This window comes from Rhincodon typus, chromosome 17 (assembly GCF_021869965.1).
Source record: "Rhincodon typus isolate 14 chromosome 17, sRhiTyp1.1, whole genome shotgun sequence".
Lineage (NCBI taxonomy): Eukaryota > Metazoa > Chordata > Chondrichthyes > Orectolobiformes > Rhincodontidae > Rhincodon > Rhincodon typus.
In genome coordinates, this window is record NC_063348.1 from 22,701,665 (window position 1) to 22,729,321 (window position 27,657).

The following is a 27,657-nucleotide window of genomic DNA, read 5'->3' on the forward strand; positions in this document are numbered from 1 at the left end:
AGGCAATAATTATGTGTACCTTGAAAACTCCCAGAAGCAGTTACAGATAATAAGGTACTAGTGTACTTGTCTTTATTACACAGAATTGTGTCTTAATCTGTTTTTCTGTAGTTGATAGGCAGCCATGCCATTGAGAAAATCTAATGACAGCAGGAAGACACCTTCTAATTCCCAGCCTATCGTGTGATCAGTTCTGAGGACTGCCTGACAGCAAGTCTGGTGTTTTGATGCTTAGAGATTAAAGGCTGCCATTTTGTTTTACTGGGAAGATGCAGCAAGGTGATGTCACTTGAAGACGATGGTAGCAGCCTATGTTCTAAGGGTAGAAAGACCCTGAGCCTCCAAATCCTCTGAAAAGTGTTGAAAATGTTGGATTGTAAACAAATGTGCTTAAACATGTTGAATTAGTTACAAGATGAAAGAGCCTGTCACTTAAAGACAGCTAATCAGCATCTCTACTTGAATACGAGTCTCATGTTATTCATATTGCCATGGTTATGGGCTTGAGAGAGGTAGGATTTCGAGGATCCCTCAAAGCTCACAAACAATGTTAGTCTACTAGGATCTGGGAGAGAAAAGGAGAGAGAGAGAAAACAGCCCAAGGCCAAAAGTCACTATTCTAGAATGCAGGGGCAGGCATGTGCTCAGACCAAAGACCAAACTTATGAGAAGTTGAAAGGAAGCGAGAAACTTTACTCGGCTTGCACTGGAGGGAGGATTACAGTAATGCTATCACTGTGGAAGACACTTCAAGATACCTAAGTTATCAGGCTGAGAAATAAAAATAATTACGTCCTTGAGAGCTAAAAATAACTTTGGACTGTTTCTGGCACAATTTAATGTGTACTTAAGGAACAGTGTAACATGCGCCTGTGAAGATTTATTCCAATTGAAATAAAAGGTGCTGTTTCTTGGTGTTATTTTTAAATTTATCCATTTGTGCTATGAGAACATCATGGGGTAAGTCAGTATTAATTGTCCAGAAAAGGTGGGCATGAGTTGCATTTTTGAACCACGGTGGGCCTTGTTGTACCCACAGTATTGTTAGGAAGAGAGTTTCAGGATTTTGACTCAGTGACACTAAAGGAATGGCAATATTGTTCCAAGTCACGATGGTATGTGGCCTGGTCAGGAACTTGCAGTGTGGTATTCCCATGTATCTGTTATTCTCCCCTTCAAAGTGGTACAGTCCATGGGTTTGGAAGTTACATGTCTCTGCCACAGTGCATCAGTACTGGATAGAGTGTACAATTAAGATGATGGATGGATTGCCAATAATGTAGGCTGCTTTGAACTGGATGATGTTGACATGCTTAGGTGCTGTTGGAGCAATATAAGTTGCAGAATAAGTACTAATTGACTATAAAGATGGTGCTAAGTTAACAATGCTTTTATTCTTTTGATAATAGATAACATTTTAAAAATACGCTTTTTTTCACTTCAGGTACTTATCAAAATCCCTTTTAAAAAATTCACAATTCACTCTGCCTCACCTGTACTCTCAGGTAACTCATTCTGGACTGTAACCATTTGCTGCATTAGAAAAGTATTTTTGCATTTTGCCAACCTTCTTGGATCTGTATCCTCCAATTGGTAAGACTACTAGTTTTTTTTTTAATAGTCTGTTTGGGAATTCAGAACAGTGGGAATGGATGTTAGGGCAGTTGCATGTTCCTCCTGTAGAATGTGGGAGGTAAGGGTCACCACTAGTGTCCCCACTGACTTCATCTGCGGGGAGCGTACCCAACTCCAGCTCCTCGGAAACCGCGTTGGGGAACTGGAGCTGGAGCTGGAGCTGGATGAACTTCAGACCATTCAGGAGGCTGAGGGGGTAATTGAGAAGAGTTACAGGGAGGTAGTCACACCTCAGGTACAGGAAAAAAGTAGATGGCTTACAGTCAGGGGACAGAAAGGGAACAGGCAGACAGTGCAGGGATCCCCTGTGGCCATTCCCCTCAAAAACAAGTATACCATTTTGGATACTGTTGGGGGGGATGACTTACTAGGGGTAAGCCATGGGGTACAGGTCTCTGGCACAGAGTCTGTCCCTGTTGCTCAGAAGGGAAGGGGAGAGAGGAGGAGAGCATTAGTCACTGGGGACTCCATAGTTAGGGGGACAGATAGGAGATTCTGTGGGAACGAGAGAGACTCGCGGTTGGTGTGTTGCCTCCCAGGTGCCGGGGTCCGTGATGTCTCGGATTGTGTTTTCAGGATCCTTAAGGGGGAGGGGGAGCAGCCCTAAGTCGTGGTCCACATAGGCACCAACGACATATGTAGGAAAAGGGATGGGGATGTAAGGCAGAAATTCAAGGAGCTAGGGTGGAAGCTTAGAGAGAACAAACAGAGTTGTTATCTCTGGTTTGTTACCCGTGCCACGTGCTAGCGAGGCGAGGAATAGGGAGAGAGAGCAGTTGAACACGTGGCTACAGGGATGGTGCAGGAGGGAGGGATTCAGATACCTGGATAATTGGTGCCCATTCTGAGGTAGGTGGGACCTCTACAAACGGGATGGTCTATACCTGAACCAGAGGGGTACCAATATCCTGGGGGGGAAATTTGCTATTGCTCTTCGGGAGGGTTTAAACTAATTCAGCAGGGGGATGGGAACCTGAATTGTAGCTCCAGTGTACAGCAAGTTGAGAGTAGTGAGGTCATGAATAAGGTTTCAAGGTCGCAGGAGTGTACCGGCAGGCAGGAAGGTGGTTTGAAGTGTGTCTACTTCAATGCCAGGAGCATCCGAAATAAGGTGGGTGAACTTGCAGCATGTGTTGGTACCTGGGACTTCGACTTTGTGGCCATTTCGGAGACATGGATAGAGCAGGGACAGGAATGGTTGCTGCAGGTTCCGGGGTTTAGATGTTTCAGTAAGATCAGAGAAGGTGGTAAAAGAGGGGGAGGTGTGGCATTGTTAGTCAAGGCCAGTATTACGGTGGCAGAAAGGATGTTTGATGAGGACTCGTCTACTGAGGTAGTATGGGCTGAGGTTAGAAACAGGAAAGGAGAGGTCACCCTGTCGGGAGTTTTCTATAGGCCTCCGAAAAGTTCCAGAAATGGAGAGGAAAAGATTGCAAAGATGATTCTGGATAGGAGCGAAAGTAACAGGGTAGTTGTTATGGGGGACTTTAACTTTCCAAATATTGACTGGAAACGATATAGTTCAAGTACTTTTAGATGGGTCAGTTTTTGTCCAATGTGTGCAGGAGGGTTTCCTGACACAGTATGTAGATAGGCCAACAAGAGGCGAGGCCACATTGGATTTGGTACTGGGTAATGAACCAGGCCAGGTGTTAGATTTGGAGGTAGGTGAGCACTTTGGTGATAGTGACCACAATTCGGTTACGTTTACTTTAGCGATGGAAAGGGGTAGGTATATACCGCAGGGGGTAGCTGGGGGAAAGGCAATTATGAGGCGATTAGGCAAGATTTAGGATGCATAGGATGGAGAAGGAAACTGCAGGGGCTGGGCACAATTGAAATGCGGAGCTTGTTCAAGGAACAGCTACTGCGTGTCCTTGAGAAGTATGTACCTGTCAGGCAGGGAGGAAGTGGTCGAGCGAGGGAACCGTGGTTTACTAAAGAAGTTGAATCTCTTGTCAAGAGGAAGAAGGAGGCTTATGTAGAGATGAGGCGTGAAGGCTCAGTTAGGGTGCTTGAGAGTTACAAGTTAGCCAGGACGGACCTAAAGAGAGAGCTAAGAAGAGCCAGGAGGGGACATGAGAAGTCTTTAGCAAGTAGGATCAAGGAAAACCCTAAAGCTTTCTATAGATATGTCAGGAATAAAAGAATGACTAGAGTAAGATTAGGACCAGTCAAGGACAGTAGTGGGAAGTTGTGCGTGGAGTCTGAAGAGATAGGAGAGGTGCTAAATGCATATTTTTCGTCAGTATTCACACAGGAAAAAGACAATGTTGTCGAGGAGAATACTGAGATACAGGCTATTAGACTAGACGGGATTAAGGTTCATAAGGAGGAGGTGTTAGCAATTCTGGAAGGTGTGAAAATAGATAAGTCCCCTGGGCCGGATGGGATTTATCCTAGGATTCTCTGGGAAGCTAGGGAGGAGATTGCAGAGCCTTTGGCTTTGATCTTTATGTCGTCATTGTCTACAGGAATAGTGCCAGAAGACTGGAGACTAGCAAATGTTGTCCCCTTGTTCAAGAAGGGGAGTAGAGACAACCCTGGTAATTATAGACCAGTGAGCCTTACTTCGGTTGTGGGTAAAGTGTTGGAAAGGAGTATAAGAGAGAGGATTTATAATCATCTAGAAAGGAATAATTTGATTGGGGATAGTCAACACGGTTTTGTGAAGGTAGGTCATGCCTCACAAACCTTTATTGAGTTCTTTGAGAAGGTGACCAAACAGGTGGATGAGGGTAAAGCGGTTGATGTGGTGTATATGGATTTCAGTAAAGCATTTGATAAGGTTCCCATGGTAGGCTATTGCAGAAAATACGGAGGCATGGGATTGAGGGTGATTTAGCGGTTTGGATCAGAAATTGGCTAGCTGTAAGAAGACAGAGGGTGGTGGTTGATGGGAAATGTTCATCCTGGAGTTCAGTTACTAGTGGTGTACCTCAAGGATCTGCTTTGGGGCCACTGCTGTTTGTCACTTTTATAAATGACCTGGATGAGGGCGTAGAAGGATGGGTTAGTAAATTTGCGGATGACACCAAAGTCAGTGGAGTTGTGGATAGTGCGGAAGGATGTTGCAGGTTACAGAGGGACATAGATAAGCTGCAGAGCTGGGTTGAGAAGTGGCAAATGGAGTTTAATGCGGAAAAGTGTGAGGTGATTCACTTTGGAAGGAGTAACAGGAATACAGAGTACTGGGCTAATGGTAAGATTCTTGGTAGTGTGGATGAGCAGAGAGATCTCGGTGTCCAAGTGCATGGATCCACGAAAGTTGCCACCCAGGTTGATAGGGTTGTTAAGAAGGCGTACGGTGTGTTAGGTTTTATTAGTAGAGGGATTGAGTTTCAGAGCCATGAGGTCATGTTGCAGCTGTACAAAACTCTGGTGCGGCCGCACTTGGAGTATTGCGTACAGTTCTGGTCACCGCATTATAGGAAGGATGTGGAAGCATTGGAAAGGGTGCAGAGGAGATTTACCAGGATGTTGCCTGGTATGGAGGGAAGGTCTTATGAGGAAAGGCTGAGGGTCTTGAGGCTGTTTTCGTTAGAGAGAAGAAGGTTAAGAGGTGACTTAATAGAGACATACAAGACGATCAGAGGATTAGATAGGGTGGACAGTGGGAGCCTTTTTCCTCGGATGGTGGTGGCTAGCACGAGGGGACATAGCTTTAAATTGAGGGGTGATAGATATAGGACAGATGTCAGAGGTAGGTTCTTTACTCAGGGAGTAGTAAGGGCGTGGAATGCCCTGCCTGCAAAAGTAGTAGACTCGCCAACTTTAAGGGCATTTAAATGGTCATTGGATAAACATATGGATGATAATGGAATAGTGTAGGTTAGATGGACTTCAGATTGGTTTCACAGGTCGGCGCAACATCAAGGGCAGAAGGGCCTGTACTGTGCTGTTATGTTCTATGTAATTCTCAACCTACTGTTAATGGAAACAGATTCTATTTATTTTGTCTGGACTCTCATGATTTTGAGCTTCTTTCTTCCAAGGAGAACCCAGCTTTTACAACCTATCCTCGCAATTGAAGTCCTTCATCTATGGAACCATTATCACAATTTCTTTTCTGTATCCTGTCTAATGCCTCCACATCCTTCTTAAAGTGCACTGCAGAGAACGAGCAACATTCCAGCAGAGGACAAACCACTGTTTCATAAAGTTTCACAGTAACCTCCTTGCATTTGTACTTTCTGCCTCAGATTTACCTACGCCTTTTTAATCACTTTCTCAACCTACCATCTTCAATGGATTGTGCACGTAAGCACCCTGGTCCATTCGTGCACCATCTTTAGAATTGTATCCTTTAGGTTATATTGCCTCTCCTTATTCTTACACCAAAATGTATTGCTACACATTTCTCTGCATTGATTTTCATCTACCATGTGCCCACCCATTCTACCAGCTTATCTAAACCCTCTTGAAGTCTATTATAACTCCACAAAGTTAACCATACTTCCAGGTTTTGTGCCATTTGCAATTTTTAAAATTGCAATATACATCCATGACATATAAATCACTAAAAGTAAAAACCTGAACACTGAACTAATGGGCAACCTCCATATATATCACTATGAGAAACAACTGTTCACCATTACTTTTATTTCTAGTCACTGGTAATCAATTCTGTATCTACTTTTCCATTGTGCATTTTATTCACATTTTATTCAATGTGTTTCAACTTTGCTGTCACTACTACGTGACACTTTATCAACCATTCCAGTCTACATTAGCATTATTGAAGATTCGTATTATTACAGCTCTAGTTTCGCTCTATTCTGTAATTTGCTGCAAATTTGCTCATCGATCTGTCCACAAATTAGTGGCTTAAAGAATACACCCAGCAATATAACTCTGTCCTAGACCCCTACAAGACATTCAGTCTCTCTTCAGCACAGTAGTATTCAAAGCAATTAATATTGCCACTGCTCATCTTTCCTAAGGTCCTTGTATTCAGGAGTATTTAGTTGTTTCAGGCGGGACAGAGGGGGATGTAAAAGGGGTGGGGGAGTTGTACTACTTGTTAAGGAGACTATCACAGCTGTACTGCAGGAGGACACCTCATAAAGCAAGACAATATGGATAGAGCTCGGGAACAGGAAGGGTGCAATCACAATGTTTGGGGTTTACTATGAGCTCCCAACAGCCAGTGGGAGATAGAAGAACAGATACATAGGCAGATTTTGGCAAGATGTAGAAGTAACAGGGTTGTTGTCGTGGGAGTCTTTAAATGCCCATATATTGACTGGGACTCACTTAGCGCTTGGGGAGCGGATGGGCAGAGTTTGTAAGGACCATCCAGGAGGGGTTCTTGAAACAGTATGTGGATAGTCCAACTAGGAAAGGGGTCGTACTGGACCTAGTATTGAGAAATGAGCCTGGCCAGGTGATAGACATCTCAGTAGGGGAGCAGCTTGGGAACAGTGATCACAATTCAGTAAGCTTTAAGATACTGATGGATAAGGATAAGTGTATTTGTCAGGTGAAGGTGCTAAATTGGGGGAAGGCTAATTACAACAGTATTAGGCAGGAACTGAAGAATGTAGATAGGAGGCAGACATTTGAGGGAAGTTCAACATCTGGTATGTGGGAGGCTTTCAAGTGTAAATTGATAGGAACTCCGGACTGGCACGTTCCTGTAAGGATGAACGATAAGTATGGCAAGTTTAGGAAACCTTGGATAATGAGAGATATTGTAAGGTGAGTCAAAAAGAAAAAAGAAGCATTTGTCAAGGCTAGGAGCCTAGGAACACACGAAGCAAGAGTGGAATACAAGGAAAGTCAAAAGAAACTTATGCAAGGAGTCAGAAGAGCTAAAAGGGATCATGAAAAATCATTGGCCAACAGGATTAAGGAAAATCCCAAGGCTTTTTATACATATATAAAGAGCAAGAGGATAGCCAGGGAAAGGGTTAGCCCACTCAAGGACAGGGAAGAGAATTCATGTGGAGCCAAAGGAAATGGGTGAGGTATTAAATAAATACTTTGCATCAGTATTCACCAGAGAGAAGGACTTTGTGGATGATGAGCCTGGGGAAGGGTGTGTAGATAGTTTAGGTCATGTTGAGATCAAAAGGGAAGAAGTATTGGGGTCTTGAAAAACATTAAGGTAGACAAGTCCCCAGAGCCTGATGGGATATACCCCAGAATACTGAGAGAAGCAAGGGAAAAAATTGCTGGGACCTTGAGAGAAATCTTAGAATCCTCACTGATGACAGGGGAGGTCCCAGAGGATTGGAAAAGAGCCAGTGTTGTTCCTTTGTTTAAGAAGTGTGGCAGAGATAATCCAGCTAATTACAGGCTGGTGAGCCTTGCGTCAGTGGTAGGGAAAATATTGGAGAAGATTCTTCGAGACAGGTTTTACTCCCACTTGGAAATAAGTGGGTGTATTAGCGAGAGGCAATATAGTTTTGTGAATGGGAGGTCGTGTCTCACTAACTTGTTTGAGTTTCTTGAGGAAGTGACAAAGATGATTGATGAGGGTAGGTCACTGTTTGTTGTCTACATGGACTTCAGTAAGGCCTTTGACAAGGTCCCTCATGGCAGGCTGATACAGAAGGTAAAGTCACACGGGGTCAGAGGTGAGCTTGCAAGATGGATAAAAAACTGGCTCGGTCACAGAAGACCGAGGGTAGCAGTGGAAGGATTTGTTTCTGAATGTAGGGCTGTGACGAGTGGCGTTCCTCAGGGATCGGTGTTTGGGCCTTTGCTGTCTGTAATATATATATATGATTTGGAGGAGAATGTAACTGGTCTGATTAGTAAGTTTGCCGATGACACAAAGGTTGGTGGAATTGCAGATAGTGATGGGGACTGTCAGAGTATACAGTAGGATATAGATCAGTTGGTGACTCGGGCAGAGAGATGGCAGATGGAGTTTAATCTGGAAAAATGTGAGGTAATGCATTTCGGAAGGTCTAATCCAGATGGAAAATATACAGTAAATGGCAGAACCCTTAAGAGTACTGATAGGCAGAGGGATCGGGGTGCACAGGTACACAGGTCACTCAAAGTGGCAAAGCAGGTGGAAAAGGTAGTCAACAAGGCATATGGCATGCTTGCCTTCATCAGCTGGGGCACTGAGTTTAAAAGTTGGCATGTAATGTTGCAGCTATATAGAACCTTTACTTAGGCTGCATTTGTAATATTGTGTTCAATTCTGGTTGCCACACCACCAGAAGGATGTCAGAGATAGCAAGAACTGCAGATACTGGAGTCAGAGATAACACAGTATGGATCTGGAAGAACACAGCAGGCCAGGCAGCATCAGAGGGGCAGGGAAGTTGATGTTTCAGGTCGGGACCTTTCTTCAGAAGGATGTGGTGGCATTGGAGAGGGTACAGAAAAGATTTACCAGGATGCTGCCTGGAATGGAGGGCATTAGCTATGTGGAGAGGTTGGAGACACTTGGGTTGGTCTCACTGGAACAACGGACATTGAGGGGTGACCTGATAGAGGTCTACAAGATTATGAAGGGCATGGACAGTCAGAAGCTTTCCACCTCCGGGTAGAAGAGTCAGTTACCAGGGGCCATGGGTTTATGGTGCGAGGGACAAGGTTTAAAAGAAATGTAAGAGGCAAGTTTTTTTTTTAAGAGGGTGGTGGGTTCCTGGAACTCGCTTCCAGGGGAGGTAGGGAAGCAGATATGATTGTACCTTTTAAAGGGTATCTTGGCAAATACATGAATAGGATGGGAATAGTGGGATACGGTCCCCGGAAGGGTAGGGGGTTTTAGTTGCGACAGGCAGCATGTTGGTGCAGGCTTGGAAGGCCAAAGGGCCTGTTGCTGTGCTGTAATTTTCTTTGTTTTTTATTACAATATGACTAGTTACTCCTTTGGAGAGCTATGTTGTATGCCCAACATCATTTGGTAGACAATGCCAGAATTGAAACTGAGAAAGGAACCAGTTGTTTTCAAGTGAATAAATAAACGCATCTCCAACACATTCCTTCAAAGATTCACTCAGAATATTAATTCATCTTTCTCCTTCAAATGCAAATGGCTCATTGTATGTTTCAAACATTGATTGCTTTTAATTTGAGCTTTTACATTCTTCCTCAGATAAATACCTACACTTAAATTGTTTTATCTACTAATAGTTATGTGAATACTCATTTATTGTACAAATGAGAACTGTTTTTGTGTGAACCAAAAACTGCAACTTATTTTTTTCATAAATAAGAGCTGTATTAGTGTCATGATGTGCATGTTCCCAGCCATGGTTCCCATGGAATATGAGGTCACTGCAATGTTTCATGCCTGGAAACACCACAAGAAATACAGATGGATTTGGAATGTGGTGAAATGTAGATATGGTACTGACATTATAGAATAACTGAATGATTTGAGTTAAATCATTAAATCAAGAGTTTGAAGCTCTGCTAATGATGACATTGAGCCTTAGATCACAAGTTATTTTCTGAAGTGGGAAACATGCCGGTCTGCTACATAGGCTAATGTTTGGTGTAGAATAACCACACCTCAAACTGCTGTTCCATCCTTTAGATTTTGTTTTCCTTGCCAATCTCACCAAAGATCTTATTATATAATTAACATTCAAATTGTTAACACTTTTCCCTCTTTCAGATATTGATTGACCAGTCATCTATTTTCAGCATTCATGAACTTTCTGTTTATCTATTAATATTTAGTAAAGCTTTTGCCAATACTTATTCTAGCCACGAGATGTAGCATCTTGCAATGATGGTCAATTCCATCTCAGGCAGTGAATAAGGTGAAAAAAAAATGACATAGCCAACTGCGGAAGGCACTGTAAAAGACTTCCATTTACCCCCCACCAACCCCCACCACTGATACCACTCTTTCAACATGAAGAGGCAATGATGGTGCGGATGAAAATTGCAGCCAGCAATCATTCTGGGGAGAGAATGAATGAATAAAAAGCATGAGATTGAAAATGAAAAATAAACAGCTATTTCATAGTTGAGAACTGTTGTTCAGTACACAATAGAGAATAAAGAAAAATGCTTTTTCTTCTTGAAATCCTTTTCTAATATTTAGTTATTTTCACTCATCCTTGCATTACACTAAGCATCTTCATTCCCCAGTTGGATATGATCGTTGATCTAATATGTTAGGCATTTACAATAGTCAGCATGAAACTTAATCTCTCTTTGCCTTTACACTCTGTAGCTGGTATGACTTTTCCATTACCTTAAACAAATGGTGCTGTATTTTTAGAATGTGTAATTACCCTGCATCAGCATGCTGGGTCCAGGCTGTGCCTAAGAAAGTGCACTCGGGAATGAAGCAAGTGCAACAGAGCTTTGCTAATAAAAATGTTGAAACTTGAATCCTTGGATGTGGTGATTAATGAAATGCCACTTGATCATTTGATCTGATCCCTTTTGCTGAAGTAAATTGTTTAAGTTTTCCATTGGCATGGATTGAATGTTTAGCATGAACTGCTTTGAGAGCAAGATCCCTATGCTCTAAAAGATATATCAATGGCACTTCTTCAAACATTATCACTGAGGATTGTAACATGCTTTTTATCTCACTTAAAAGGAAGGAAGAGGTACTGTTTAAAGGAAAGCTTGTTTCTGGTATTTTTTTTTTAAATGCCAGTGGTGGCAATATTCTTGTCAGACCACCTATAAATGAATCTGTGATTAAAAGCATTTGTTAGCAGATAATAGTCACTTAACATTAACAGAATCTGTCATTTTTAAAAAGTTGGTGCATTCCAACCACAGCTGTGTCAGCCCGACATCATTATACAATGAAAAACACAGTGAAGTTCATAATGTGATCATTAACACATTAATTGAATGTTTTATTAACTGAATGAACTATAACAGGAGAAAATCCTACTTGTGCAGATACTCCTGATTTTGGCAATTTAGCTTGATGACCAAAGTTTCTTTAGTCACAGATAAGAAACTCAGTATAACAGCTTTAAGTTTCAAATGTATTTAAAAATGCTTTTTTGCAACAATCATAATCTGATTGTGGATTTGTGTCACATGCTAAATTTGAATGATTAATTTAGGTTAATATTCAATTACAAGCCTACGTTGGAAGAGGCATATTTTGTGTCAGCCCTTGTCGGCAGTTGAAAGGAACATCAAATTTATCATGTCACTATTCAAACAGAAGTTTACTGATCAACATTTCTCCCTTAATCAATAACATCATAATAATTGCCAATTCATCTTGTTGTTTTGATAGTGTCGACAAGCTTGTTTACTCAAAAACAGTTGCCACATCCAAACACTTATTGTGTAAAGTATCTGCAAGTCATCCAAGAAATTCCTCTATCCCCCTTCCCATCCATCATAGATTGTTTCTTCTCCACTTCCCAAGCTCCGATTGTTGACTATGTGAACATGAAAGCTGAACAATTTTCACACTTTCTCAGAATGAGCAAACTGCATTGTGGTTGCCATTAGTCTTCATGGATCCCTGATGGTTTGTCAATGAAAAGCAAACCGCATACCGTCATAAAAAGACAGGGGTGGTCACTCTCCTCCTGTGCTCTTTACCTGTTATCCTTCTATCAAAACCATGATGGTAGCTATATAGTTTTGTTAAAATAGCTCTGAATCATTATGCATTAATCTGATGGTAGCACAAGGAGCTTAATTCTCTCTCACTTATGTATGACACCACATTATAGTAAGCACTTTCCTTAAAATTGTGACCCTTTACCATTCAAACTATCAATTATTCAATAGTTTTGGCTAAGTTACACCATTTTCCTAACTGCTGGAAAAGCCCAGCAGGTCTAGCAGTATCTCGGGAGAGAAATCAGTTAACGTTTCAGGTTGAGTGACCCTTCTGAAGAAATTTTGTTTTTGTGTTTCTGATTTACAGCATCTGCAGTTCTTTCAGTTTTTAAACCATTTTCCTATTTGAGCATGAATGGGGCAATTTATTTTGTTTTATTCTTTAAAACACTAGATCCATGTTCCTTATTACTTTAACAAACTGGAATCACTAGCTACCATTTGATATTTTCACATTTAGTGTTTCACCATCTCTTCAAACCTCTGATGCAACTTGGTATCTTCACAGCTTCTCTGAGGTAACTTTAATTATGAGCTGAATTTTAAATGGCTGGGGTCTGCCCGTGTAAAATTCTGGGTCAAGCCTGTTCACTTTGCAGCCATTTAATTACTGTTAGTCCATTAACTGGTTTAAGGCAGCCCTTCTCAACCTGTTGGAGAGCAGAGGGTGGAGAATAACTGGGACGAAAGGCAAGATGGCACTTTGACTGTTACAAAGTGCCCAAAAAGGGAGGGGCAGCCCAGCCACTAGCCTGTCAGATTTTCCCCTAATAGGTTGGACACTTGGTATATGTTTCCCTCAGCATGGGTCAAACCATAGTATCAGTAAGAAAAGGCTCTTAAGTCACCAGTGAACGGTAGGATAGTACAGTGAAAAACAATAAGATGTAGAGGATAATATATTTTTAAAAACTGAGGTGTTTAAGATATATAGTCTTGCAGAAAAGAATGTGAAAGGTAAGTACAGAATAGCTCTTATATCATTATATGATGGGTGAGTTGAGGAGAAAGAAAGATTGGGTGGATGTGTATAACATAATGGATTTGAAAGCGCTAAGATGAAGCTGTGCACGTTGTGATAAGTAATATAGCATCAGGAGTCCATGCAGACAGCAACTGGTTTCTGAGCCAGTCTGCTTATGAAGATACATGTGGTTTACCTATTTTGTGTTAATATTAGTTAATGCAATCTGTACAGAATTAAAACTATGTAATAAAACTTATCTTATTACCCAAGCTGGAAGCCCTTTCTGCTGAGTCATCACTCAGCACTAACTGCTAGAAAGCCCCTAGACTTCCTAGCTCAGGAAGAAAGGTTGGTAGCAGTATTCCACCTAAGGGACTCGGGTCAAACCATCAATATTACAACAAAGGATTGCTTTATCATGAAATATTAAATGACATTAATAAGATGAATCTTGAATATTGTTTTCAAAAATCAGGCTGGGAGAGTCAGGAAACATATGCATGATCAACAAAAAAAAAAAAACTGTGGATGCTGGAAATCAGAAAAAAAAACCAGAAATTGCTGGAAAACCTCATCAGGTCTGGCAGCATCTGTGGACAAAGCAGAGTTAACTTTTCAGGTCCAGTGACCCTTCTTTAGAACATATATGTGCAGTTAAGTGTTGGGAAGTAAGAGTTTGTAGCCTAGAATGTTGTGCTGGAATGGACTATTCTTATTTCTTTGTCCTTTGACTTTCGTTATCATTTTAAATCTAGCCAATGTTTGAAAACTGACTGACTAGAAACTGAACTATTACTCCAGATTAAAACATCAATTAAAAAGTTAGGAGCTGTCCATCAGAAACTTCACATAAAAATGCATTTTAATGAATTACAACAAACAGTAGGATCCTCATTTAAAATGATCACATTTTTAAAACATGTTTTTGTTCATTACTCTCATCATATTTTGACGAAAGATATTACTTACCTGCAAGCTGGAAGAGAGTAGCATGTCTGTAACTTACTGAATGATTGTATTTCATCAGGTGTAGCAAGGAGCCCATTTGATGAACAAAAAATCCTGGTCTTGTGTAAGACTCAAAGGCATCATATCCTAAAACCCATGCATCTTTGTGAAATATAAACGTTGCTTCTTTTTGAAAAATGTTGTTGTCTTCCCATTTACTGAGCTGCAGGGATCCATCAAATACAGTATGAAGGAAGTAATTTGGTTTGTCAGCCACTTCCAAAGAAACTAATGATATGTCTGTTGTAAATAAAAAAAAACTTGCATTTATACAGCAGTTTCCATTATCATCAAAATAAAAGGTCTTGCATTTATAAAACACTTTTCATGAATGGAAGAAGTTTCAAAATACTTTACATCCATTTAAATACATTTAAAGTGTAAGTGTAGTGTAGAGACCATGGCCACCAACTTGAATGTAAGTAGCAATTTGATAATGACCAGATAATCTGTTATTCTTTTGCTAAGGGCTAAATATTGCCAGCCACTAGAAATAGTACACATGCTCTTCCACCGAATCTTTCACATTTGAACAGACAGATGAGGCCTCAGTACACTGTCTCATCCCAAAGATATCACTTGCAACAGTGCAGCACCGAGTCAGCAATGCACTGGAGTTTACGTTTTAACTTAGTTTGCATTCATAGGAACAGGAATAGACCATTCAGCCGCTCGAGCCTATTCCACCATTCAACAAGATCGTGGTTGATATGTGGCTTAACTCCATACACTTGCCTTTGACCCATCTCCTTTAATACCTTTGCTTAATGGAAATGTATCTATCTCAGATTTAAAATTAACAACTGATCCCACATTCATTACCATTTGTGGAAGAAAATTTTGAACATCTATGACCCTTTATGTGTAGAAGTTCTCCATAACATCTCTCCCGAATGGTCTGGCCGTAATTCTCAGACTATGCCCTCTAGCGCTAGAATCTCCAACCAGAAGAAATTGTTTATCTTTATCTTTCCTGTCTTTTCCTGTCAACATCTTGAAGACTTCAATCGGATACCCCCTTAATTCTAAACTCTAGAGAACAGTCCTAATTTATCTAATCTTGCCTCATAACTTAGCCTCAGAAGTCTAGCTATCATTCAAATTTTGGAATGGGATTAGAACCTGGAACCCTGGTAAATGTGATGTAGGACTACTGAGGCACTGCTGACCCTAATACAAACAGGTTTATTTCAAAACAAGCTTTTGGAGCCTCGGTCCTTCTTCAGGTGTTAGTGAGAGAGATAGTATCAGATTCGGAATTTGTAAGTAAAAGATCAAAGGATCACACCACTGATGAAGATGTATTAAACAAACCTAAGATGTTGTTAAATCTTAAATCAGTTAGAAGGTTTTAATTGATTAATATGTATATGTAAATCCCCAAATTCCTTTCAAGTCACAGTCCTGAGAGAATTAAAGGTTTTATCAGTGTAAAGAAGAGGTGACATTTTAGGTCAGACAATGTATGTTAGGTGTGAGGCCTTGTTTAGAATCTGTTTGTGTTTTGGTTTGGAGTCAGACTGGTTTTATTTCTAAAGTAGGAATTTATAAAACACCACATTGGCTGACAGTCCATAAATTGTTTCAGAGGTAGTAGGAACTGCAGATGCTGGAGAATCTGAGATAACAAGGTGTAGAGCTGGATGAACACAACAGGCCAAGCAGCATCAGCGGAGCAGGAAGGCTTAAACAAAGGGAGAACGTGCAAACTCCACACAGACAGGTGCCCGAGGGTGGAATTGAACCCAGGTCCTTGGCGCTGTGAGGCAGCAGTGCTAACCACTGAGCCACCTTGCCTGCTGCGTTCATCCAGCTCTACACTTTGTTATCTCAGTCTATAAATTGTGAGCTTTGTGAACAAAATAGAATGTATCTGCAAATACAAATTTTGCATTACAGCTAACACCTGCAAAGGACTAGCTAAGGGGCTCTCCATGCTGCTCAACTGGACCTATCTCCTTCCACATACGTTGTAGTGCTCATCATTCAGGATTGTGTCATAAAATGGAAAAAAAAAACAAATTACCTTCCTCATAGTGACATGTTGTTGAACTGTCATTTCAGCAGCCTTCAAAGAGAGGGCCAGATCCCCACCCACTCTGTAACGTCTCTGTGGGCTTGTATTACAATTTCGTTTTACCTTTATTTGACTGCAAGTACTTGAGAAATGATCAATCCTATAAATGTTAACCCTCAACCTTCTGCAAAACAAAACCTCAGCAGTGACCAGGTAGTGAGTACCAAGTCACCTTTCTGCCAATTGATAGAACCATAACAAACCATTAAAAGTGGCTATTCATTCCTTGTGCACATGAACATATGATTTCAAGCTTACCACTTGATTGCTGTGTTCTGTGTGGCCACCAATTCTGCCTTCCGATAGAGCAAAATAGTATCAAGAAGGAACAACAGACAGACAGGCCAGTTGGTATGTGAAGTCATTATGTTTATACAGCAGCTAGAGAATTCAAGATTATCAGTGAAGAACATTAGAAATTAGAGGAAGATCTCTACAGTGATTTGGCAGATTCCCAAGACTAATTGTTCAAAAAGAGGAAAGCCTGGTTGGTGGCCAGAACTGGAAAACAAAGTTGTAAAATTTGTCAGTACATGTTGCCAGAATTGACTCTGAGTTCCCTAAGGATCAATTTGAATGTTCACTCTGGAGTATGCGTCAGGTTTATGAAGAGAAGCAAAGACAACTATTACAACAGAAGAGCAAGATGTCAGACCATCTCCCTACAGAAGGTGGTAACAGGCTTATTGCATTTCAACAATTTATAAACAAACATTGATAAAATACTGGATACAGATTGGATGGTATTAGAAACATGAATGAGACGCCCATGCATTTTTCAGTGCCAGCCAATCAAATGGTGATCAAACTTGGTGAGAAAACCGTGTTATTGAAGAAAACTGATGGTGCAAAGAGTTGATTCACCATTGTACTGTTCGGCATGTTTGACAGGGCAAAGCTTATGTTGGTGGTCTGAAAGTTGAGAGTCTGGTATGACTGCTCTTCAGATTTTCTTCTGAGAAGAACAGTTATACTGGACTCAAACCATTAACTCTGATTCTCTTTCCCCAGATGCAACCAGACCTGCTACATTTCCCCAGCATTCTCTGTATCTGTTTCAGATATCCAGCATCCATAGTATTTTGTTTTTATTACTTTATCTAATGGTGATATTCAAGAGGGGGAGAAAAAGCCTCCAAAATCAGCAATACCTAAAAGGAGTAGTTGTCTGCATTCATTGCAAAGGATGGATGAATTAGGTGGACTGAAATATAGCTGAACAAAATACAACACAATGCATTACTTGGTTCTGAAGTCAAGGAGGATGATAATTTCCATGGATTGGGAAGTAATATTAACTTCTGTACGCTGGGAAAAAAAAACTGAATGAATAAATGTAAAAATTTGTAGATATGGCTTATGATTGTGATAAATTTGATGAATTTAGTGTACAGAAATTAACACCTTGCTCCATGGAGATTTTAATTTATTTATAAATTAAAATGCAGTAATAAAAATACTTTCTTGTTTCTTTTCCACTACATTTTAGGTGTGGTGTTGATGATGCAATCGCTGACCTGGCAACTCCACAATAGCAAAGCAAAGAAGCAGATTTCAATCTCCAAAGTATTACTTGAATAAAAGTTGACTGGCTACTTTTGATTGAAAATTTAATCTTAGAAACTTCGGCATATTCTCGTAGCATTCATCCCCCTTCATCTTTGGCACATGTGTTGAAATTTCTCCCAAATATTTCTCAACTCCAAGGAGCTTTGTCAATTATTCTTCCCTTGTACTTTCTGCATGGACCTCAATTTTCTGCTCCTACAATTTGACAGAGTCTATACATTTTCAAATCTGGAGCAATGTCTAATCATGCAAATTATCTGACCCCAATACATTATCTTGGGTTTATTTTGAACCCATTTGTAATCATCTAGGGATTAACTATAACTGTACCAGAAAATGTATACTAGTCTATAGATTTGCCATATAAGTGAGAAAAGCCAAAGATTATTCTGCACTTTTTACCTTTGCTGATCTCAGCAAAATGACAGACAATGGATGATATCATCATACATGACTTTAAACTAGATAAGGAGTGAAAGAATATCAGTCCGGGTTGTTGTTTGACTGATACTCTTGCACATTTGATATATTTTATCATTGTTTGATTATAAATTGATGAAATGCAATATGCCTGTTACCACCTTCTGCTGGGAGTTGCTGTGAAATCTTGGTCTTCTGTTGCAATTGTTCATGCTTGGTTGATAATCTTGCACATTCCCAGTGGAACCTTAATTGGCCACAAGTTATCACCTCATTTCAGGAGGAACTGAGAAAGGGAAAATGAGTAAAATATATGTATCGAACTCAGCCAGAAAGATATATATCTAAAGCAACTCTAATGTTATATTCTTAGATCCAGACCTGTATGCATATGCGCAGGCAAATTATTTGAAATTTTATGTCCATTTAGAAATATTCTAATGTTACAGGTGTGCTATCCCAAATTGTGAATCAACATATATTCTTTGCAGTAAATGTGAAGACGCTGTCTGAAATTGAATGATGACAGAGAAAGAGTGCTTGTTGTGACATATTATTCCTCTATCAGCTTTCTACTTTCAGAGACTAGAGCAGGAAAGTTTCAGTAGCAGACGATGACAGAAAATGCTGAATAAGTCTACTGTTACATGTGTTTGACACTGCATGTTTGTCATGAGGCACAGAATATGATTAAATGGTTCTGAGGGGCGAAGCATTGCTAGTTATAATGTTGCTTTCTGACAAATATACAGTTTTTACTGCTGACCTCCACTAAGGTGGATGTGAAGACTTAGACTTGCTTACCATGTGCCTTAGGTGAGTGCAGTCCTGGAGTCAGCATAAAAAGAGTCAATATTCCTGGAATAGAAATTTCTCTTCTAGCTGGAAAAACAGCACCACTTGACAAATTGGCTGCCACCATTGTGTTGCCATCCAAGTAACTGACCAATGAGTAAGGACCCTTTCCCAGCGCTGCAAGCAGAAAGCAGATTCAGTTTCACTTAGAAAATTCATGTGTTGGTAAACACTCCTGTATATTTTTTCATAACTGATTTTGCAGCAGTTTAATACTGTAAGTTCGATATGATAACACATTAATTCATTTTATTCACACCCTCTGATTATTATTCCTCTTCAACACTTCTTGCCTTCATTTAAATTAATTTAGCATACTTTTAAGATAGAATTCAATTGGATCAGGAATTAGATGTATTCTTTTCTCAATGCCAAGGATCAAAGTTTGAAAAGATGGTCCTGTTGAAATATTTTCTTGAAATATAACAGAATAACATCAAGTCATAAAAATTGGAAATAAATTAATATGATGAATGAAATCTTACCTGCATCTAAATAACAAATTATGAGCTGCTTCTAAGTGCTTAATGTTCTTGTAATGTTGCAATTTGTGCAGTTATGTAACTTATGTATAATGCAATGTTCAGTCACCAGTTTATTTGACAAGAAATTAACCCACGTAATGAGACTTTTTTTTGTAATATTGCTTTCCAAATGTATCATATAGAATACACTTAGCCCCCTCTAGGGGCTTAGTCTGGCTGATAATCTAGTTGCTTCTCTGTATCCAGGCCTCAGGGCTGTGACACACAGGCACATTGTGCAATCTAGCATAGCTTTTTTCTTTCATTCTTCAGTCTTGTACTCTATAAACACAAGAAGCAGCTGATGTGTAATTTGTGATAAATCTATTGATTATATTTTTCTCTGTGTGTAAGGAACACATCTTTTCAACTGAACTGACCACTCAATTAAAAATTTCTCTTTAACTTTACAGTGGGAGGAGTCCAAAATATACCCCTATTTATTACAAAGTAGACTCAAATTTTAGAAGGGTGTGCAAAATGGTGGGTTTGTCTATTTCAAGCTTAGCTTATGTTCCACAATAAGTTGTATATGTTTCCAATAGCATTGCAAGATAAAGACTCGATGGAATAAGAAAACCGAACACATTTTTCAAATTTTGGAAAAGATCAGTTCTTTATGAAGATGCCCCCATTAAGATATATTCAATAGTAAATACAATTTTATTTATGGACGTCATATGTGCGATTTATACATATTTATAATTTATTTTTGAATCTGAGTTAGTGGCACATGGATTTTCTGTGTGTCTAAAAGGGTTTAATGATTAACTTGCATTTTTGTAGAAATGGTAATTCATAAAAAGCAAATCTGTCACCTCAATAGTGATTTATTTTTAAAACACAGTATGAGAAAAAGACTTCTGGAGTAATGTCTTTTTATTTACATTGAGGGTGTTTGAGGGAACAAAGTAAATTATGTAGAACATTCTGCTTTCAAGTTAAAGATTTTGGAATTTTTAGGGGCTTAGGGGAGATATCCATAGCTTGGAAAACAGCTTTTTCGTTTCAGTGATTGAAAGGATCCTTGTGCCTGCTCTATTTCCTTCACTTCTACTTTTATTGTTTGCTCACGTTCCCAGACTTCCCCTGTCCAGTAATACGTTTAGCTAGGATCATAATTTTCTAATGTTCATATGCTGAAAGTTTCCAGTATAATAAAGATCCTACAATATTAATACTATTTGTGGTGGAAATATTGAAATAAAAGCAGAAATTTCTGAAAATAGCAGGATTTGGTTAAGAGAGAAATGACATTTTCCAGAAACTTCCACCCCATCAACTTCCATCATCAGAGAATAATCCTCCACCATTTAACTTTGTCAACTGAATCATGAAACCATTACTCAACACATCCTTCCCTCTCCATTTCAGCATTCAAAAGGAACTGTTCCCTTTTCAATAGCCTAGTCCATTCCTCAGTCAACGCGAACACCTCCTCCCTTTCTAAGGCACTTTTCCATGCAATGTCTACCTGACATACTTCTCAGGTGAAACAGCAATTTACTTGTACTTCTTTTGATTTATTTCTGTACATGTTCCTGCTTACACACATGCTTTCCTCTACATTCAGGAGACTAACCACAGCTATATTAAAATTAATAGTAATTAATTGTTCATCAGTGTATTCTATCCTTCAACACGAACAGAGGTTCTTATATATGCAAGAAACACAACTGTTGAATCTCACCTTTATTGTAATATTCACAATCATAGGCTGAAAAAAAGAAAAAGAACAAATCACAAATTGAATTACTGCAGAAACCAAACGTTCTTTTCAAGGCTACATTTTTCAAGTTCCAGTAATCAACATGTTTAAAGATCCAAAAGCAACTTTAAGTTACTGAGAAAGGTTATGTAGGAGAGGGTGTAGTTTGGCGGGTGAATGTGTACTATTCTACGGTGCCAGGTGGGTAAGGTGGCACGTAAGTGTGTGGGAAGTGAGTGAGGGAGCGGATAGGGTGGGAGGTCAGTGATGGAGAGGATGGTGTGGGGATAGGGTGGCAGATCAGTGAAGGAATAGTGTGATCAAGCATTGGGGGAAAGTAGCCATATCTGATGGGGAAGGGCAGTATGATTGATTGTGGAGGGGTGGGTGGGGGGGCGGGGAGGTAGGGAGGGGGAAGGTTTGTGAGTGTGTTTGGTACCAAATTTTATAGTTAGCCAGGAGTTAGAGTAGATTTTAATCCTCTAAATGTTCCCAGTTATCTATCAAATTAAGTGAGTCTAAACCCTTGAGTCTGAACCCTCAAGAGTTGGGGATTTTTTTGGAGATGCTAGGTCATTGCCCATTGGAAGTTTAAACATCTGCTGGTAATTACCACCTAGACAGTGAGACAGGACTCCCAAGGGATTCTGATGATCATCTTTCAGGGCCATCCAGTCTCCACAGTCTAGAGATCAGAAAATCCAGGCTAATATCATAAAATTAATTTTGAATATTTCTCTCCCTCCATGAATTATTTCAAGTTGCAACAAGTTGATTAACCACTCCCAAGTTTCAATCAATAATGCCTGATCGACTGCTAGCAAGAAGCAAGCCAACATAACCAGCTCTTTACTCTACATATTAAAGTATCTGATCACCACTCAGAATTTCAGACAGAGGTTGGAGTCCAGCTTTAGTAGCTCACGGTGCAAATGAATTGTACAAATAAAAAATGCACATACAAAAACAAAATTCAAAATAACATACCACTAAACAGCGCTGCTTACAGATGATGTTCCGTTGGCAAAAAATAACAATAATATGGCAGAGATTTTAAAGGGAATTGCAGTAAACATTTGTGTTCAATATGAGATAGATTTCTAGTACTAACTAAAATTATTTTACCATAATACAATTACACTTAAAATAATTAAGTTATGACAACGAAGGCTCCATTAATCTGACTTGGGATGGAACCAAAATGAAATCTGATCATTTATAATGAGTTGGAGAGGCATAGAGTATGGTATCCCTGCTACTTAGTGCTTGCATCAATGGAAGGAAGATAAGGACCACGAATTTTATCAACATGTCATGGATCCCATCAGCTAGGACTAAATGCAGGTTCTGTACTTATGCAAGTGAGCAGAGGGATCACAGCAGTGATTTGGGACCATCACCCAATTAATGACATTGGCTGGCACATCTAAGATGCCAGACTATTCAGATGGCAGGTAACCCTACAGCCTTAGGAATGTCACTGACACAGGTGGCTACTGCTAAAGCTCTTAGAGCAAGGAGAGGGCTGGCAGATAGAATAGTTACATGTCGAGTCCAGGCAAGTAGGCCCCAACTGCTGGAGAGGTTTGCACTCTCCTGGAGATGCAGAGCCACCATTGCTATGACTGGATAATCACTCCTTGGCACATAGGGTCTTGAGAAGGGAAGCCATCACTCGCTACTTCCTCCCTGGTCTCCATCACTGGGATGCTGCAGGAAACTTGTTTTGTTGTTCTATCAACATTTTTCCAGACCCCAGCAGCCCATCTCCAAAAGGCTGGTAAACTTTAGCCTGATATATCCAACATCATCTCTGTGAGAAATGTAGAAAGCAAGTTACACTTTCCAATTGCTTCTCCAAAGAGCCCCACAGTCACAAACAGCGTACTGCAAAAGCCAGGAGAGAATGGAATTCATAGCTTCCAGGTTTCCACTGAAATATCTCACTAAAGGGGCAACAATGCTCAGAAGGACTAGGCCCCAGAGCACTGTTTTCCAGGCAGCTAAGGGAAATCAAAAATGCCCAATGGCTGCTTTACTTACGGCAGATTGTGGGGGTTCTCCAATCAATTGCAACTCCATGTTGACAACACATGTGAGAATATGCTAACACGCTGGTGCAGAAGCACTCACAGTCTCCACCAAGATTACATGCACAAGTATCCATCAAGCAGTTGGCATAAAACCAGGTGACATCAACCTGAATAGTTTAAAAGAAACAAATCATTAAACACAAAGGATTTGGACGTTCACAAAATAGGTTGTTAAATAAGAATGGAAGGCTGATAGATACAACAACGCTAATTTGCCAAACAATTTTGCTAACTTGCAGAGATGCAAAACACTGGGGCCTGTGGCTAGAGGGGCCCAGGCCTGCTGTGATTAATGAGTTCTCATTGTAGTACAGACTGAAAAGGCACAGCATCATATTTGAAAGAGCAACTTTTAAAAATAAATTAAACCATCAGTGTTGACTGCTGCAAGCATATTTTTTTTTCCCCCTGCAGCCAGTCATTCACAAAGCTACCCAAAGCTCTTTCCCAGTTTTGGCAACAGTCAGGTTTTTGTACAAAAAAAACTGTCAAACTGTAGTTGCTGAGAGTGGGCAGTGACAGCAGATTGGAGCAGCAGCAGGCATGGAAAAGGCAGAGCTGCTGCCCCAGTCACAGATCCTGTCTCTCCCACTTGTGCACCGCTGTTCTGATAATCTGCAGTGATAGGCAGGTGAGCTGTCTCCAACAGAAGAGCTGTTCCTCAGAGATACCCTGCAGTAATGGATGAGGAAGGAATCCAAGACAGAATTGCCAGTCTGTGGACCTCCCAGCAACCGACAGTAGAGTTCCAGTAAAGAATGTGCTTTAGTCCCTCAAGAACTAAACCTTTATCTGATTTGTCTTACTGAATACAAGATATTGACTTTATTTTTAGAACTGAGCCCCAACTGACAGGGTAAAAGTATTTTCTTTAATCACAGCTCTAAATAAAATTAGTTTGGACAGGTTCAACTCTGTGCTTCGTGGACATAGCATACCCACACATAATTGGTAGATTTCACAGCAAGGTAAAAGAACAGAGGGACCCAGGGGTGCAGGTACATAATTGTTTGAATTTTGCGTCACATAGACACGGTGGTTAAAAAGGCATTTGGCACACTTGCTTTCATTGTTCAGCCCTTTGAGTATCAGAGTTGGAAAGGAGGTTGTACATGACATTAGTGAGGTCTCTTCTGGAATACTGTGTCCAGTTCTGGTTGCCCAGTTATAGGAAGGATATTATTAAGTTGGACAGGGTTCAGAAGAGATTTACCAGGATGTTGCCAGGTATGGAAGGTTTGAGTTATAAAGAAAGCCTGGATAGGCCTCTTGGAGTCACCTCCTGGAGTCTCCTATTGATCGTGGGTCTTTAGTGAGTGCATTTCAGCAGCTGTAATCACTGAAGGTGGCACCGTGAGGCAATTGAAGGTTGGAGGTGTCTGATTGACCAGCAGTTCTGTGTGGTGGGATACGCTACAACCAACACTGTTTGATCCCAACACTGTCCACTTAAGTGCCCGATCAGCATTTAATACCCATAGATTTTTCCCAGCATAGATGACATGGGACCTGTCAATTCTTACGCTGGCTAATGAAACCCCCCTTTGCAGTCATTAAATTCTGCTCGACATTTCCAGATTGAAAATCCCAGTTCCTCATAATACTAGACACTAGAAACTAGCTTTTTATGGCCTTTCCTTGCACTAGATCAGAAAAAGATACCGTATTCCAGGTCTGACCAGAACATTGTAAAATTTACTCACAACTGTGTCCCTTTTGTTAGTTTCATTCAACTTTTGTTGCTGTTCATTGGGTGTATAGCTCACTCTTTATTTGGTTAATTCTCTAGGAGGAGCAATTGAATCAAATAGGCAACAATTACAGAATAAATCAGTTAACTACACTCTGAATATATGAGCAATTTGCATCGAGTTCCAAATTGAAGGTACACTGGCAAAGAAAGGTGAACAACAAATAAGACCTGACCTTTCGAAGGACCTGACCTTTCTAAGTCTCAAATGATGAAACATGGGAATTATTTCTGCTGGTCCCCAAATACCTAAAGTTAACAAAAAATAAAACATTTTGTCAAGTAGCATTGAGCAACTAGCAGATACACAAAAGGAAAGTTGAGCTGTCCAAAATAACCAACAAAATGAGATGATCTATTCTGACAGTGATGTTGTGTCAATTACCAAGGATTCCTAGTCATATTTCCCTATTTGATTAGAGTTAAATTACCTGGAAAAAACAGGCAGTGTAATCCAGCAACAGTAGAAATGGTTGAATGACATCAGAAAAAAAATGTATTTGTCCTATGATCACTCCCATTATACAAGATACAAGACAATTGTTGGTGAGAGATAGTAGGAACTGCAGATGCTGGAGAATCTGAGATAACAAGGTATAGAGCTGGATGAACACAGCAGGCCAAGCAGCATCATAGCCTTCCTGCTCCTATGATGCTGCTTGGCCTGCTGTGTTCATCCAGCTCTACACAATTGTTGGTGAGATGGATCACAAATGAAAAGGAAAAAGCCTGTTATTTGAATCCGTACATGTGACAACAATAAATCAATCACTCACTCACCACTGGGTGGCAGGGCTCAAACACCTCGGACAATAATATGCCACATTCCTTCTTTGCAAACGGCTCCCGGAGTGGGTTCACACTGCATGGATTACGGATATCAGGGCTACTCGCACACTAGGACAAGTTAAATAACTGTTCAGAAGTTTGTTAACAATCTAAACAGGATGTATTGCTGTGAGCTTTAAACTGGATTGGAACACAAGTTTACGAAAGGTACACTGTCAAACTCAAGACGGTGAAATCTCCCCCTCCATGCGGTGTCAAGTATAATGACCGGTGGGTTAAATTAATTTCGGGACAGTCAAAAAATAAAATCAGGTTCTCGCTGTTGAGTTACACTTTCACAAGTAAGCCCTCCCTCCTTCACAATCACAGGATGTGGGCATTGTTGGGTAAGCCAAGCCAGCATTTATTGCCCATCGCTAACTGCCCAAAGGGCAGTCAAATCTGGAGTCACACAGAGGCCCGACTGGGTAAGGACGGCAATGTCCTTCCCTAAAGGCTATTGTGTCTTTTCATAAACCAAATTCAGTTGAAGTTAGCTATAGGCCAAAAATATTTTGGTGCAGCTAACTGGGGGTGAGGGGTGGGATGGGGGTGATTAAGAGTGGAGCTAATTCACCCTTCCTTACCTGTTTGTAATAATTTCTATGTAATTCCAAAATCAAATGTTTCAGCAATGGAAAGAAAAACTGAGTTGGGAAGAGAAGACATTATTGAAGATACCTGGCCCAATGCAGTCAGAGGACAAATAGAACAATGCAAAGTAAGCCCTATTGATCAAAAAAGGATGATGTCCATTAGCCTATATAAACACTTTGGAGGCATGAAGGAGATGTAATGTACTGCAATTGTGGTTGCAGAAGCTGTCTTTAACAAATGTTTCCCTTGGAATAGCTGCATTTTATATTTGTAGAGTTCTATGGGTTTTTACATTGAGTCCTGCGGCTGTTATTTGTTGGCATTCTCCAATGAATGTTAGCCCACAGTTAGTATTCCCAGCAGAATTAATGATGTGCTTCATGTAGCCAAGGTGGGACCATAAGCTCGATGTTTGCAAAATTAGGAGCCACATTACAGTCCTTTAACACTGCCTTTCTTCCACTTTTAAACACACATTTCTGTAATAGTCTAAAAAATGAAATGGCAAATGCATTCATCCACTAGGTGGTCTAATCAACAGATCATTCCATGGCCTACAGGCATCTGTTTCAACCAAACCCAGCCCTATAACTCACCCAGCGCACAGATATGTGCCCTTTCCCAACATCTAATTGTGCCATGGCCAGTCTAGTTTCCAAATAATTATTCACCTCCTCAGCTGTCCAACTGTTCCCAAAATCTTGTGGATTCTGTGACTCCATGTGATCTGGAGTCCTCAATTCATTGGCAGTTTTCATGTCAAAATTTCCACATAATCCAGAGAGTTTATCCTGCACAAATATAAAAACAAAAGCCACAACATAAATTTTTGTGCTTAGAAATCTATGTAATCAATCCATGCTATTGATCATTGACACTTCTCTTTGTGGTAATGATCCAGTAACTCATATGTTTTGATGAATGAAAAGGTACTTAAACTAAGTCCTTGGTTAAGCAAGGAGAGCCTATATCAGGATATATTATTATTTTGTATTTTGATATCTTCATGGAAAGAGGTTGATACTACACACCATCTCAAAGTACAATGCTAATTCAAGAATTTAGAATCAGTTCTTTAAATCCAAATTGACTTACC

At 40.1% G+C, this 27,657-nt stretch overlaps 1 protein-coding gene across 1 annotated transcript in view; it reads right to left on the bottom strand.

Annotated features, from left to right (window-relative positions):
• otog (otogelin) overlaps positions 1-27,657 on the bottom strand; it is a 220,029-nt gene that overhangs the window by 78,167 nt on the left and 114,205 nt on the right. Inside the window, exons 26-31 of the mRNA XM_048607318.1 lie at positions 27,233-27,352; positions 25,917-26,033; positions 23,337-23,493; positions 21,276-21,302; positions 19,011-19,178; positions 14,102-14,380 (exon numbers count right to left, since the gene is read on the bottom strand). Of these exons, the coding sequence (XP_048463275.1) occupies positions 14,102-14,380; positions 19,011-19,178; positions 21,276-21,302; positions 23,337-23,493; positions 25,917-26,033; positions 27,233-27,352 (868 nt within the window). The remainder of the gene's footprint in view (positions 1-14,101; positions 14,381-19,010; positions 19,179-21,275; positions 21,303-23,336; positions 23,494-25,916; positions 26,034-27,232; positions 27,353-27,657) is intronic.